General features: G+C 38.8%; 1 protein-coding gene across 1 annotated transcript in view; it reads right to left on the bottom strand.

Annotated features, from left to right (window-relative positions):
* Window positions 1-8,040, bottom strand: part of LOC122639577 (protein trichome birefringence-like 43) — a 32,977-nt gene extending 24,937 nt beyond the window's left edge. The window contains exon 1 of the mRNA XM_043832445.1: window positions 7,713-8,040. Within this exon, the coding sequence (XP_043688380.1) occupies window positions 7,713-8,014 (302 nt within the window). The 5' untranslated portion in view covers window positions 8,015-8,040. The remainder of the gene's footprint in view (window positions 1-7,712) is intronic.
* Window positions 8,041-14,723: the final 6,683 nt, after the last annotated feature.

The following is a 14,723-nucleotide window of genomic DNA, read 5'->3' as shown; positions in this document are numbered from 1 at the left end:
AATTATCACGGAAGCAAGAACAACACCATAGTCATCATGCGAAGACAATTGGTATTGGGTCACATTGGGGGTTTGATAATGGGCCCTGCTGAAGTGTTTTTCTTTTTCATTTTTTTTTTGTTGGTTGATTATAGGCCGCAAAATCATGGCCCAAGGCCCACCAACCCTCCCTTTGTCAATCCCCAGTGGTATAAAACTATAAATAGTTGTTGGCATCGAATTATCTTCATAAATCCAACACATGATCATTACTTCCAAAACAGGCAAATAATAGCTTTGTCACATATGAAGTGCTTTTCTTTTTAATGCAAGCAGATGGAGTGTTTTAAACAATTTAATGGATCATTTGGACATGTATATAGTACATGGTATCGGATCAGGTATTGGGTAACTCCGAAATGATATGTATTGGTTTGTATTGGTCTGTATCAAAAGTTTTTGCCTTCATAGATATCGATATTAACATTTCATTTTGCCCTCCGTATTGTATCACCGATTGGATATCGGTTGATCCAATACCGATTCTTAATACTCTTACATGTTTTACAAGAAGCGGCTTCTCTCCCACATGATTTCAGGGATCAATAGCGGATCACCGATCCAATATCAATTCCTAAAACTCTACATTTATTACAAGAAAGGGCTTCTCTCCCACATGGTTTTAGGGATCGGCAGCAGAATGATGGAATCACCCGACCCGGATCGATATCGGCGATCGTCAATCCTTGGCCGATACCATATCAGTAGATTGTACAAAGGTTAAAAATGCAAAAAAAAAAATTGTATCCGAATTGATTCCTAAAACCCATCTCTCCCATGACTGTGGAGGTCAGGTGAAAGTAATGAGAGAGGCACTAGAGCCCTCCAATAGACCCAACGTTACACCTATGCCCAAAATCTGGGGCTAATTTGAACTTTCATAGTGGGTGTTTCCCCGGTGACTGTTGTCACTAGTGATTTGTGAGATGTTACAGTCTAGAGGTCAATTGGAAGTAATGACAATTCCTCATGTACGTGCCATGGTGCGTAGAAGACCGTAGAAAATACCCGAAGCCTCTTTTGGGTAACTGATGGTAAGTAACTTCACCTAACCATGCATGTTAAGTAATGACATATGATGCATATAATCATAGCATTTATGCCTATGAGTATGTACGAGTGTATTGGAGAAAATCCCGAGTCAATCGGAGTTGAATGAGTACTTGAGTTCAATATCTTGGATACTTGAGAACCCTCCTCGGGTGTGCAGTGGATGGGTCAACCAGTCGTCCATCCTCCTCAAAAAATAAAATTGGGATATCTGACCATGACCTATTTAAATTAATCACACATGGTAATTGATACATTTGGACTATTTTTAATTCCCTAACAAAGTCCATTTGTGTGTATAAGGCCCCGGAGAAAACCCCGAGTCAATCAGAGTCAAATTCAGCAAGTTTTGGCCTATGTGGATGATCAAATACATCATCCGCACAGACAGTCCGCTCAGAGTATTTTTACCCAGATTTGTGATTTTAAGGTGTGGACCCCACATACTCGAACCTAGGACTTCTAACCTAATACCCATTTGGACCCAAGAGTATTTTAAACACTTTTTAGGCTTTCAACCAAGTCCCAACTAAACAGTCCTTAGCATCCTTACCCAAATTTGGTAAAACCCTAGCCTCCCTCTCATTTCACTTTAGTTCCCAACTTGAGAGAGAGTGGGAAACGTGGAGAGCATGAAAGAAGGAATAAGAAGGTGGAGTGATTCCATTGCCATCCCATCTTCATTTCCGCCTCCATTCCAGCACTATTGGAGCTCATCCCAATGTGGAGGAGAAGAAGATTGAGCCACTCCAAGCTCAGGAACACCTCTTACAGCCACTTCCATCGATCTCCATTGTGAGTAGCCCTACCTACTCCTCGATTCCATAATGGTTCTTAGAATTCTTATGGTAGCTGACCTAATTAGATCGCAAACCTTGAGGTTTCTTTGCTCTAAATGTTTCATTCCTTCAATTTGATGCTACGAGTAGCTATTGTGATCTCCAATTGATTGATTCCCAGCCCCATAACCTAACCACCATTAAACCTCCATTAAAGCACCTTGAATTTGGGGATTTTTTTGTTTGAAACCCAATGTAGGTGAATGACCATGTTTGGGATTGAATCCCAAGGTTCTGAATGACCATAGGAGTGTAGGAAGACCTCCCATACAACCCCCCTTGAGTTCCCCTAAGGTTGGACCATCTAGAGCTCGAGCCATTGCTGAAATACAGAAAAAATGGCCTGAGTAGATGATGTGAGTGGATTATGCAAACATCATCTGCAGCATGTACATCAAGAATGGAATCTTACATTTTTTTAGGTCTGCTCGCACCCTTGCGAACTGTGGACTTCACAGACCGCAAACACAATCCGCAGAGGCTAAAATTTTGCTATTTTAAGGGTTTGACTTAGGGTTCGTCGATACAAAAGTAAACAACGTGATTCAAAATGCGTTGCAAACTAGACTTAAAGGGCTACGTTTCTTATGAAGAATCCTTTGACCCAATCGGAAGTGAAGGCCATTGAAAGTGGGTTCAAAACTGACTGTTGTGCAATAACAGTTTTAGTAGAACTGAATTTACTCCGATGATCTCGCCTACTTCAAGGATGTTTAAGTAAATGTTTTGAGGGATTTTAATGGGGGGCAGTTTCTACAACTATTAACATCTTTTAAACATATTAAATTAGGCAAACACAACCGTCCGGAGAGGTCATACAGGTACGTGCGGAAATTGAATTTTGGTTAGAATCACCGTTTCGAAGAGCAAAGGTGAGTGGATTAGATACTAAAACTTAATTTCGGAGTGTTTCTCTCATTGCTTTGTGATTGCCATTCATACATATTCTATACTTAACATGTTGAGATGCTATATTCACCATGAATGTTAGATGGATTTGATTTCGCATTGAATGCCAGATTAGGATAGACATACTAAAATGCCTATCATGTTGGATGCTAGATGCTTAGGGTTTTACAATTATACATGAACCGTTATGGATAGAATATGATTGTGGTTAATGGTTATGCGATGATGTGTTGAGATGTGAATGTGAATGGTGATTACAAGTGCTATGTGATGAGATGTGATGATTACGTGGTTATGAGATAAATGTGAGTGATGGGATCCAAGTGTCGTGAATGGGCGTCGGACTTGGGATTGTCATGAGTTATTTAAATGGGTTTGTGACCAGTCGACCGTGATTTTGGTATCACATTCGCCATACTCTTGCATGTATATGTGTAAGGTAGAGGGGACAAGAGGATAGTTGGGCCGACCAGTATTTCAGCACTATGAACTCGACCTCTGGCCTATACGTATGCATGGACCTTCATTCATTTAGATGCATATGGTTAGGATCATACCTCTCTAGTGCTACACCCCTTACTAACAAGGGGTAAGGTGTTGGGTAACCAGTGGTGACTTCTGATGGACTGGGGTGCCATTCTCAATAAATCGGTTTCTGACGATCCTTGAGTGGGTGCTGGAATCAGGTGAGAGCTAGGGTTATATCGGGGGTTTGTGGACAACCCATGGAGGGGTACGGTACCGCAGGCTTCCAACTGCAACTCAGGTTTGCTATCGTCAGATTGTCATCCGTTTTTACTCTGGAGGTTAGGGATGCTACCTAGGGTGTTGTAGTAGCACTTTACCCTAAGGACTTAGGCATTCTGATTGTTAGGAGGAGAATAATAAAATGAACTCATTTATTCATAGCATGACTGTAAACTGGATCTGATGCACGAATTATCTTGGTGGTATGGGGCGCTATGGGATTCGTCGATCATTTTTGGTTTGTGTCCTAGTAGAATATGCATTCATTCATGATTCTTTGTGTATGCTTGCATGATCTAATTGCCCACTGGGCTTAGTGAAGCTCATCTCTTGAAGGTCCTTTCTTTTCAAACGTGGATGGAGGTTTGGCGGACCCAGTTGAGGTAGACCCATTTACTAGAACAGTGATGGATAAGATGTTTGGGTTGCTTCCAACAAGAAGGGGGCATAGCCCAGACTACAATTGTGAAGCCTATGTCTATGGGGCATAGTAGAAATTGGGGCTTGAGGCCCATTGAACTTTGAACATTATTTTGATTTCCGGGTTGTAATTAATTACACTTATGTACTTTTAATGGTTTTATAATTGTAATTACTGAGTACTGTTTGATAAACTTTTTGATGCTAGAATAAGATTCAACTTACTTATATGATATCACCTTATTATCTTCCATACTCTGATATCTATGTTTATGTTATTATGCTTCTGCCAATACTCTGATTAAGATTATATAGTTGGGTTAGTATTCCTGGCACTGTAAAGAGTAGATCCTGTTGTTGGTGTGGAATACAAGGGGTATTCCAGTCACACCGCCTAGTCTTAGGGACTGGGGTGTGACACGGGGTGTGACACCCCACACCCCTCACTGTTCTTTCCTCTCCCATATCACTCTTATTACAAAAATCTCAATTTTCTTTTATGGGAAAAGATTGCTACACTACCTTTATACAGACTCTTTCATACCCTCCTCACATAACAAACAATGGGATCCATACTGACATTTCTCTCTCCTAGTCTGACCATGTAGACCCCATGTGGGCTTCATATAGATAATTCCATTTTCCAACTCTCCATTGGTTGTAGTGTGCAATTCCTTTACACATCCCTTGTAAGAAACCCTCTCCCTTCTTTTATAAACTGATTTCACTTCCTTTGTGTTAGTTTTAATTACAACAAGATGATGCCTATATGATCCTTGGAAATCATCCAGATGAAGATGAAGACAATGATGATGATGACGACGGCGAAGATGAGGATGAAGATGAAGATGACTTCGTGGTAAGGGACGAGTTTGTGGATAATGCTATAGTATCTTTGAATAATGCGTTAGTGGTTTTTTCTTCCTGTTTGCACTCAACGTTTCATCTACACTGGGTCATCTCAAAACTATAATCCTTATACAAGGTATGTAGTTTGGTCAATTTATGCAATACGTGCGATGTTAGATTTCTATCAATATAACGAAACTCATTCGAGCTTTATTTTCAATTCACCACAGTTCCAGAGTTCGTGTTCAACTCGCTATCAAAATGAGAGGCTACCTATGCACTGCTATTGTTGTGCAATGTTAGGCCCTTGGAATCAAGATGTGCTGCTCTTTACCATATGCCTAAACATGGAGGACCAGTGGTTAGAAATACTGCTCGACAGGGTAGGTCTGAGTTACGAGGACAAGTGCTCAATTTGAGGTTGATAGAGAAAGCTCCCTCCATTATATTGGTGAATCGGGGTATTACTGAAACAATGGTGATCCTTCTTAGGCATCCATGCTGATACTAAATAATTTGGCTATGGTAGTCGTTGTTAGATAAGACGATTCTACAGGTATTCATGATTCAATTATGGGATAGCTAGCACAAGGAGAATCACTTTCATCCCAGCAACATCAACAGGTAAGGCAACAAGGAAGACCAATGGAAACTACCATAGTTGAAGAAGATGATCATTTTTTCTAATGAGACACGTGGTGGTTTCATATTGGGGGTAGAGAGTGTTTCATTTCATCCATCACACTTGACTTCTTTGAGTAACATTCCATTTACAATGGCAATAAATTCCTCTTACCAAGCGTTACTCACTTCAATGTCCATCAATACTTACACTTGACAACCAATAACATTTCCTCGAATCATGAAATTCAATACAGAAATGAATACATTCAATTTCATGTAGCTGGACCTTCTTATCTCTCAGTAGTTACAATGTTTACACTTAGTGCTCCTCCAATGTCAACACTTAGTGCTCCACAAACGTCTACATTTAGTTCTTATCAATCACCAATTGTGGTCAGCAGGTACAATCCTTCTCATATTATGACTCTATGTGGCAGTGAAGCTCTACAATTTTCTTATATTCATTGATCTCTAATAATGGCCTGCGGTTATAATTTTTCACACTATGTAATTCTATGTACAAGTATAGCTAAACTAGTTTTGTCACTTAAAGAGCATCAAGTAGGCAGCGATTATCATCAAACAAGAGGTCTTTGTTTCATCACTACTCCAAACATTATTTTTTTATGGGATCGTCTGATCTCTTTAATTACAACCCATGATTCTGATTGGCTAGTCTTCAGTGATATAAATTTTTATCTATCATGGCAAGAAAAGAAAGGTGGCAAAAATCCCAGTGAAGCAAATGTGATGATCCAGATTGTCAAGCCCGCCGCTCCAATGCCCACAGTGGCTCTACCAACTGTGAAGGATAAGTTTGATATATCCTATTGTTTTGTTAGTTGGACTTTCAGCTTCGCTTCTAGGAATGTTAATGGTTGTCTCCATTCCCTAGCCCGAAAGGTCTCATCTATGACATGTAAGACAAGAGCACTCCTTGGTTTCTAAACCTAGATGTTTTTAAAACCTTGTGTAACACACGTCTTCTATCTGAATAAAAAATTTTTCTACCCCAAAAAAAAAAAAAAAACCTACACGTCTTACACATTTTGAGCTAATGTGTTAGAAGGATGTTCCATATAACTCTCTTTTAATCACCATTAGATTCAAAATTTTGTAACTTTCTTTTACTAATTCAACCCGAGACATTTCTTTGCTTAGTCTGCTTTTTGCTAATTTTGATAAAATGTTCCAAACCATTGATTTAGTATTATGTATATAATGCTTTAAATGAATAAAAGAAAAACAATTATTAAAACTTTGTAAGGCATAAATATTAATTATTGAATAATTAATGATTTCAATTTGATGTAATTATATAATTACTGGGGAAGGTTTTGCTGTCTGATCGCGTACTCCTGCACAAGCACACCGGCCATTGAAGGGACATGCAGAAGCATCCACTAGGTGGGGTGGAGCGGTTTTTTCACCACCCTTATGGTCTGGGCTTAGGGAATGCGACTAGACAGCATTTTCTCCCATAATTATTTATGGGAAAGAGAACGTTATATGGGTGCATGTGGTATGTTGCCCTTGTGCTCAGACACAGGGCGGGCTAAATGACCATTGTACCCCTAAAAAATTCAGTATTCCCATGGGGGTGCAACAGTCATTTTGCACCGCCCATTGTGTTTAGGCATAGGGGCAGCAAATTGTAAACGCCTACGTAACGTTCTCACCTTATTTATTTTCTTGTGACTAATATATATGGGTCCATTAGCTAGCCTAGAATCTTTTTTTGATGAAACACAATCACACAAATCACACACCAATCCCAAATGGTTAACCTAGACTCTTGATTTGTGAGCTAACAAAAGTGGTACCCTGAAACTTGCAAAACCTAAAAGAATATTTTGGAAAATATTAAAACCTAAGAGGGCATTTGTGACCCTAAAGGAGAAGTGAATTATTTTTTTCTGAAAAATGGTATCGTTCAAAAGGAGAAAAAAACTCGTAAAAGAAATCACATGGTATCAATTAGTTGCAACTGTAAAATTATTCATCCTCTTAATAATTAACACGGGCTCATCATCTAGAATGGACTCTTGACTCATGAACTACCAAGATAGGAACCAAAGAAAGAAATAATGAAAACTAATAAGTAGAAACCATATGTCGGCAAAATCATTGCATAGTGGCGAAGGTGTGCAAACTTAACGGTGATATATAAAAAAGGAAATGTGAAAATCAAAAGCTGAGAAAAAAACAAAGGTGTGTAAAGGGGAAAAGTAATACCTGGGCAAATCGCAGCCACTGGGTTTCCATTTGTATTTTAGATAGAGCTTGTCTGGTCGACCGTTCTTTTGGCAGTTGAATTCCTTCTCGATGAATGCGCATTTGCTGGTATCGTACAAAGGATAAGAGTTATCGTAAACCCAATTCCCTTGGAAGTAATCACATCCACTCTTTTCTGTTACGCCCTTCACATTCAAAGGTTGTTGGTGAAGAGACACTACCACCACCAGCACCTGCAGCAGAAAAGCTTCAGCTCCGACAGTAAGAACACATCCATTATGGCTATAAAATCTGAGAGCCATAGGAAAGAGGATGAGGACACCTTTGGTCTCGGGATTTCTTTCTGGAGGAAACAATGAGAATGAGAGACTGAATGATAGAGCTTATAAATAATCCAAAAGGCAAGAAGTTGATAGTAACCGGTACTTACAAGTGAATCATTATCCTCTCCTGTTACAGCACAGTGCTGTAACGCATCGTGCAACGCTGCAGAGTCCATGTGGTACAGCGGACCCCACATGGTGCATATGGCCTCTGCAGCTGCCACACGATGCGTTACAGCACCGTGATGTAACAGGAGGATAAAAATTCCTTACAAGTAGGGAAAATTATCACCTCAATTTGCCTGCGCGTCAATTTCCTCTAATAGAGGAAGATGGACCCCTCCCGGGCAATGTGTTCGGCAGCGGACAGGGTGGTCATTTCCACCCCCCATGAGATAGAATTGAGAAAATTGAGGGTCGTGTAAATTGAGGAGATAAAGATCCAGTGGCTATCGCAGTTCACACATTGCTAAGAATCTGGTAGTCGAGATTTCCTTTATATTTTGTTTCAAAGATTCAGTTCTAAGAATGGTAGGTTGAATAGAAAAGAGAAAATATAAATGGTTAAATGATTAACATTTAACAAATTTTCGTTCCAGATTGAGAGAACGCGCTCAGGTTATGAGACAACGAGATTTACACAAGGCCAAAAGAATCTTTCCTGTCATTTTTTTTTATGGATTTTATGGTGCTCAATTATTGTCCATAGGACAAGAAAAAAGGAGAGGAAGGCAGGGTTGTTGGGCCATAAAATGCCATGCGAGAGTGTAAAATGGGATAGGTTAAACAATTTGATTTAACAGGTTGAGTTTTTGGCGTATTGGTCATGAAAAAGCTACTTAGGAGAGGTAACCTAAAGTAGAGTAAAAGCCGTAGAGTCATTTAGAAATGACTATCTACCCCGAAAGTGAGAGCTGCCTAGAGTGACAGTCATCGAGGACGACGACTGTGGAAGTGTGGTGATCTATTATGTACCTAATGGGGTTCGATCTAGTGTAGAGAGTAAGAGTGGCCTAGAGTGAGAGTCGACAAAGAAGACGGACTGTGGAAGGGTGGTGATCTGTTATGTGCCTGATGGGATCTAACATATCGACACTAGATTGGACCAGCCTATCCATGAGTTGGGTTAAAGGATGGGTTTGATTTTGGATCCAGATCATTTTTTGCGCCCTGCCCCAAATACACCGTGCTGCGCAGACAAAGAGCCAGGCGCAATGACTGCCTTACTCGGGACTCAAGCAAGGCACTCGGGCAGAGGTAAGACAATCATTACGCACGGCCCTGTGTCTGCGCAGCAAGGCCATTGGGCAGCCAGTGCGGTAGAGGGAGCCGCTCCTTTGATTTAACGTGTTTCCAACAGAAGCTGCAATGTTTGGTTTTGGTCCAACTAAGGGTGAAAATTACAACCTGTCACTGGTGGACCTAATCCGGAGAGTAACAAGAAACCTAATCCGGAGAGTAACAAGAAAGTTAGGTCTCGTTCATGGAATCAGAACAACAGCCATAAATTGGTTGCCTTTCTCTAAGCTCGTAAAGAAACAATTCACAACCTTTCGCTTTCGTTTTGTATTTTTTGCTCCGATTGGTCGGCTGCTGCGTTCTCCATCTCTCTTGCCCAATCCATCTTACACAAAACAACAGATGTGGGCCCGAAACTCATTAAATGCCCAGTTGTCCCTGGATTGGGTTATGTGAGAATCCTCTGAAATCTTTTTGAGTTTGGTGATAACGTGTAGATATATGGAATCCCTTCTCTGGTTTGGACTCTTTGGACTGAATTATTCAATGGAAGGTGGTGTCTTCACACTCAATGTGTTTGGAATTTTACCAAAATTTCGGGAAAGAGGGTTCTATAAGCGGGACATCTTGGAAGGAATCTCTAAGTAGATTTTTTTTTGGTAGAAAGAAATTCTATTCAAATGGAAGACATGTGTTACACAAGGTTTCTAAAACACTTAGGTTTAGAAATCAAAAAGTGGAATATGGCTATGTCTTACATGTTGGAGACGAGAACTTCCGAGTTAGGGCATGGACACAACCATTAATAACCCTACAAAAGAAACTGAAAGTCCAATAACAAAACAATAAGATATATTAAACCTATCCTTCACACACTTGGTAGAACCACTATAGGCATTGGAGCGGCGGGCTTGACAATCTGGATCGTTACATTTGCTTCATTGGGATTTTCGCCACCTTTCTTTTCTTACTATGATAGATAAGACTTAAATCACAAAAGTTTAACCAATCAGAATCACGAGTTGTACTTGAAGAAGGATCCCATAAAGAATGAATGCGTAGAGTAGTGGTAAAACAAACACCCCTTGTTTGATGGTAACCGCTGCCCCACTTGATGCTCTTTAAGTGACATAACCAATTTAGCTTTACTCTCACGCAGAATTACATAGTGTAAAAAATTGTAACCGCCAGCCTTTATTAGAGATGGATGAATACGGGAAGATTGTAGAGTTTCATTGCTAAATAAAGTCATAGTATGAGAAGGCTTGTACCCACTAACCATAATTGGTGATTGATAAACACTAAATGTAAACGTTTGTGGAACACTAATTGTACACATTGGAAGAGGACAGAGTGTAGACATTGGAATTGACCAGAGATAAAGAAGTCTAGTTGCATGAAATTGAATGTATTCATTCCCTATTGATATGCATGATTTGAGGAAATGTTATTAGTTGTCATATGTAAACATTGAAAGACGTTAAAGTGAGGAAACGCCTGGCAAGAGAAATTTATTGTCATTGTAAATGGACTGTTACTCAAAGAAGTCAAGTGTGATGACTGAAACGAAACGCTCTCTACCCCTAATACGAAACCACCACGTGTCTCATCAGAAAAATAATCATCTTCTCCGACCACGACAATTTCCATTGATCTTTAAGTAGATTTTAAGCATCTTTCGCATGATATTTCAAGTGAAGCCCATATTCTATGAATATCTACCCTAGGTCCCCTCTCACATCTAAATTTAATCCAATGGAAATTTTTTGGGTAATAAAATACTTTTAAAAATTAAAGAATCAAGACAGATAAAGTGATTCACCAAAAAAAAAAAAAAAAAAAAAGATAGATAAAGTGAATGGTAGTGATTGGAGTAATTCTTGGTGTGCATGGACATAATAGAGATCTATGGCATACTTGATTGAAGGGGAAGTGTTCGCCGTCCAGAAGCATGGTTCCTGTGCGTGCACGGGGGCCAATGGGAGAGCACACAAGGGCATCAAGTAAGGAATTATTTGAGCATTTCATGGGGGGAGAGGTAGTCATTTCACCTCCATGCGTCTGGGCACATGGTGAAACTCTTAGACAGTTATTTTTCCATTGATTGAATTAAGCTATGAATTTGACATGTGGAGAGTCCACTTCCATTCTCTAGACACTCAATGCTCTTCCACACAGTAAAAATGAAGCATCCACTTAGAGATTCTTTTTCGACCAACGTTGAACTTTCCCTTTAAATCTTCTAATCCCTATTTAAGAATAGGGAAATAGAACGCTGCCAGGTTTCATAGCTCTTGTTCCCAAACATAGGAGTGTGCCAAATTTCTGTCCTGCCCCTATAAAATAAATTGTTCATCCATATTGATGGCTCTTAATCCCTACATGTGCTCTCATTGACCCCACCATGGGACCAGGCAGCGATTTCTTGCACTTAAGGATATTTGGTAGGGTGGCAATTCTTTTCAGTATCCCATTATAAACTTGGTATGCATAACAAACATTTTATCCACTAGACACTTATCTTTCATTCCTACTTACAAATAGGTCAAGTTTAGGTATGCAATCAAGATCTGGGTTATGGATGCAAGAACAGATACATTAATTAATACTAAAGAAAAAAAAAACCTAAATCGTTGGCTCACATCATAATTGATAAGTTTACTATTTTAGTTTTGTTTTATATAAAAAGATAAAATATATTAGTTTATAAAATTATCAAGAACATGAGGTCCAAAATGTACAAAATTATGTTGTTCCATCATTGCATAAAAAGGAGTTTCTTGGTTAGAGTCACAGAGTTAATGTAATATTCGGCACCTAGAATTGTCGATTAAATAATTGTTTATTGTTGAATTGACAGAATGACTGGGCTGGACCGAAGTGGACTGATCCTTATGTATGATATTACTAGATTATGGTAAGATTACCATGTGTTTATGATTTGCCATGATTTATCATGATTATTGAGCATATGTATGATTGATGGTCTTATATGGACATTTATAGCCCATGATTCTATTTTATAGACTATGATGTTATTTTATATACTATGGTTCTAATTTTTCGACTATGGTTCATGATAGTTATATGTATGAATGTGACCTAGGTATATATGATATATTATTGGGTTCACTTATGACTATGGTTTAATATTGGTCCAATGAATTGGTTCAATTTAAGTGATCTTGGTCTAGTTCATTAATAGGCTAAGGAACCAAGGGCATAGTAGAAAATATTATCTAGATACCCTATAGAGAATTCCTATTGGTTGATGGATTTAAGGCAATGATTATTAGCATGGTTTATGGGCATTCCTTTGAGAAGCTAAGGAAATTATAAGTTTATCACTGAGTATGAATATTCTTTATGGAGAGGTTATTCTCACAACAAAAGATTCTTCACAACTTTACCAAATTAGGTTAAGAGAGTGACAAGAAAGGAAATGTCTTGAAGATGAAGAAAACAATATAGAATTAGTGGATTAGAGGCTTATGATCAAAGGTTGAAGTGATTAATGAAGGATTGGAACAATGGAATGAAGAGGTGAATTCATTCAAGGGATTTTGAGGTAATAGAGTCTTGATTTTCGTTTGGTTTGACCATAGGAAGTTAAATAATGTTTTGGATTCATAAATTGAGGCTAGAATAGCTTATTATGATGGTTATTAGTTGTATTTTATAGGTAATACAATCTAATAGAAGTCAATCCCATTTTTGGATGGATTTTAGGATATTTTCATGGTAAGAGTGTAGGTCAATGCTATGGTCCATGGGATCATGGTGGTTCACGTTGGTAAACTAATAAATAAATTTTTCCAAGTTCCCTGTTTTAGGAAACTCCAGGGTTGTCCCTAGGGTTGCCCTAAGGCACCCTAATCTGGCTTGGGCATCCTATTTTCAATTTTAGGATTTTCCATGGTCGTCTATGGTACCCTACTGGAACCCTATTAGGGTTTGGTATGACAAACCAATGCCCAGTCCATCTCTTTGACGTTCCATAAAATTATTGGGATCCATGTCATAGAGAAAAATCATCCCTATTCCATCTCATGGATAAAGGGATCCAACCCACACCCGAATGCGTAGCGGAAACAATCGATTCTGGTCACTTTCACATCCTATGAATAATCAATACAATTAAATCAACAGAAATTAACATAGAATTGCTAACCTGATGAGCCTTAAGTGTTGCTCCTCCAATAGACAATGATTATTCCTCCGATGAGCACTCCAAACAAACAGATTTAAACATCCAATGGTGCAACCAAGGTTCTTAGCACCATATCCATTAATTAAACAAAGATCCAATTATTTTAGCAAATTCCAAATAACTCCCTACATGATAATAAATTATCATGTACAACCCCCCACTAATCAACACCATCATTATGGAATCTAGGGCATGTACACTTGTACTGCCAAACCCCATTCCATGGTACATGTCCATATAAGAGTGTTTGTGTATCTGATCGGATCCTATAAAACTCGATAAAACACTTTATTCAAATAACTACATATAATCTATTTTTTTTGTAAAATAGGTTTTGCAAAAAAAAAACATTTCTAAAACGACACTGGATCCAGATTCTGATCCAACCATATATAGACAACTTCAATCTTGGTGTTCCCCAATCGGGCAGTGGTGACCATGTTGAGTAACTCCTTTACTCACAAAGTGTTCGCGCATTCCCAAAACACTGACTTTGACTTACTTGAGTCTTAGTCATTGATGAACTAAAGAATGTGGTCACACTTTGCAGTGACAAGGTTCCCTCAGGTAGAGGGTGTCTGTGACTCATGTCTATCCCTTTCTACATCTGGTAGTAATACATGAGGAAATCGATAAAATAGATTCTTTGCCAATACACACATCGATTATGTGAGTACTCGCATTCGTACCTTGACATCACATGTCTAGGCATACCCAATGCGACGACCATATGATAAGGGTTCCCAGTTCAAACCCTAGTCGTGACTACCATTTTAAGTAAAACTTACAGACACATAACGCTCAAAATGTTTATATCGCATGTGATAATATTAAATCAAAATGTATAAAGGTTCAATACAAAGTAAAACCGTATTGAATCGAACCGAACCGGGTTTGATGGACACATAAATCCAACAAAGAGAGCTTTAAACTGAATTGATTTTGCAACTAAGCCAAGATTCGTGTAACAGATGATCGATTCACGTTCTATGTGATGTGTTTTACTAGAACCTAGCTTAGATTGAAGAGATTTCATGCTTTGGTTGAGGATTCAAGTGAGGAACCCTAGGTTTTGGGGTTTTCTTTGAAGAACAAGGTATATTTTGATTTGGTTTCATTAATTGTTGATGCATGAGTTGACTGAGCATTCTAGAGTGTTTAGGATGTATATATTGAAGGTTTTATTTAATGCATTTTGGCATGAAAGTTTGGGGACGAAACCCTCATGTTTGGGACAAG

The sequence above is a fragment of the Telopea speciosissima genome, chromosome 9 (assembly GCF_018873765.1).
Source record: "Telopea speciosissima isolate NSW1024214 ecotype Mountain lineage chromosome 9, Tspe_v1, whole genome shotgun sequence".
Taxonomy (NCBI): Eukaryota; Viridiplantae; Streptophyta; class Magnoliopsida; order Proteales; family Proteaceae; genus Telopea; species Telopea speciosissima.
This window is presented reverse-complemented; position numbering and strand designations above follow the sequence as displayed.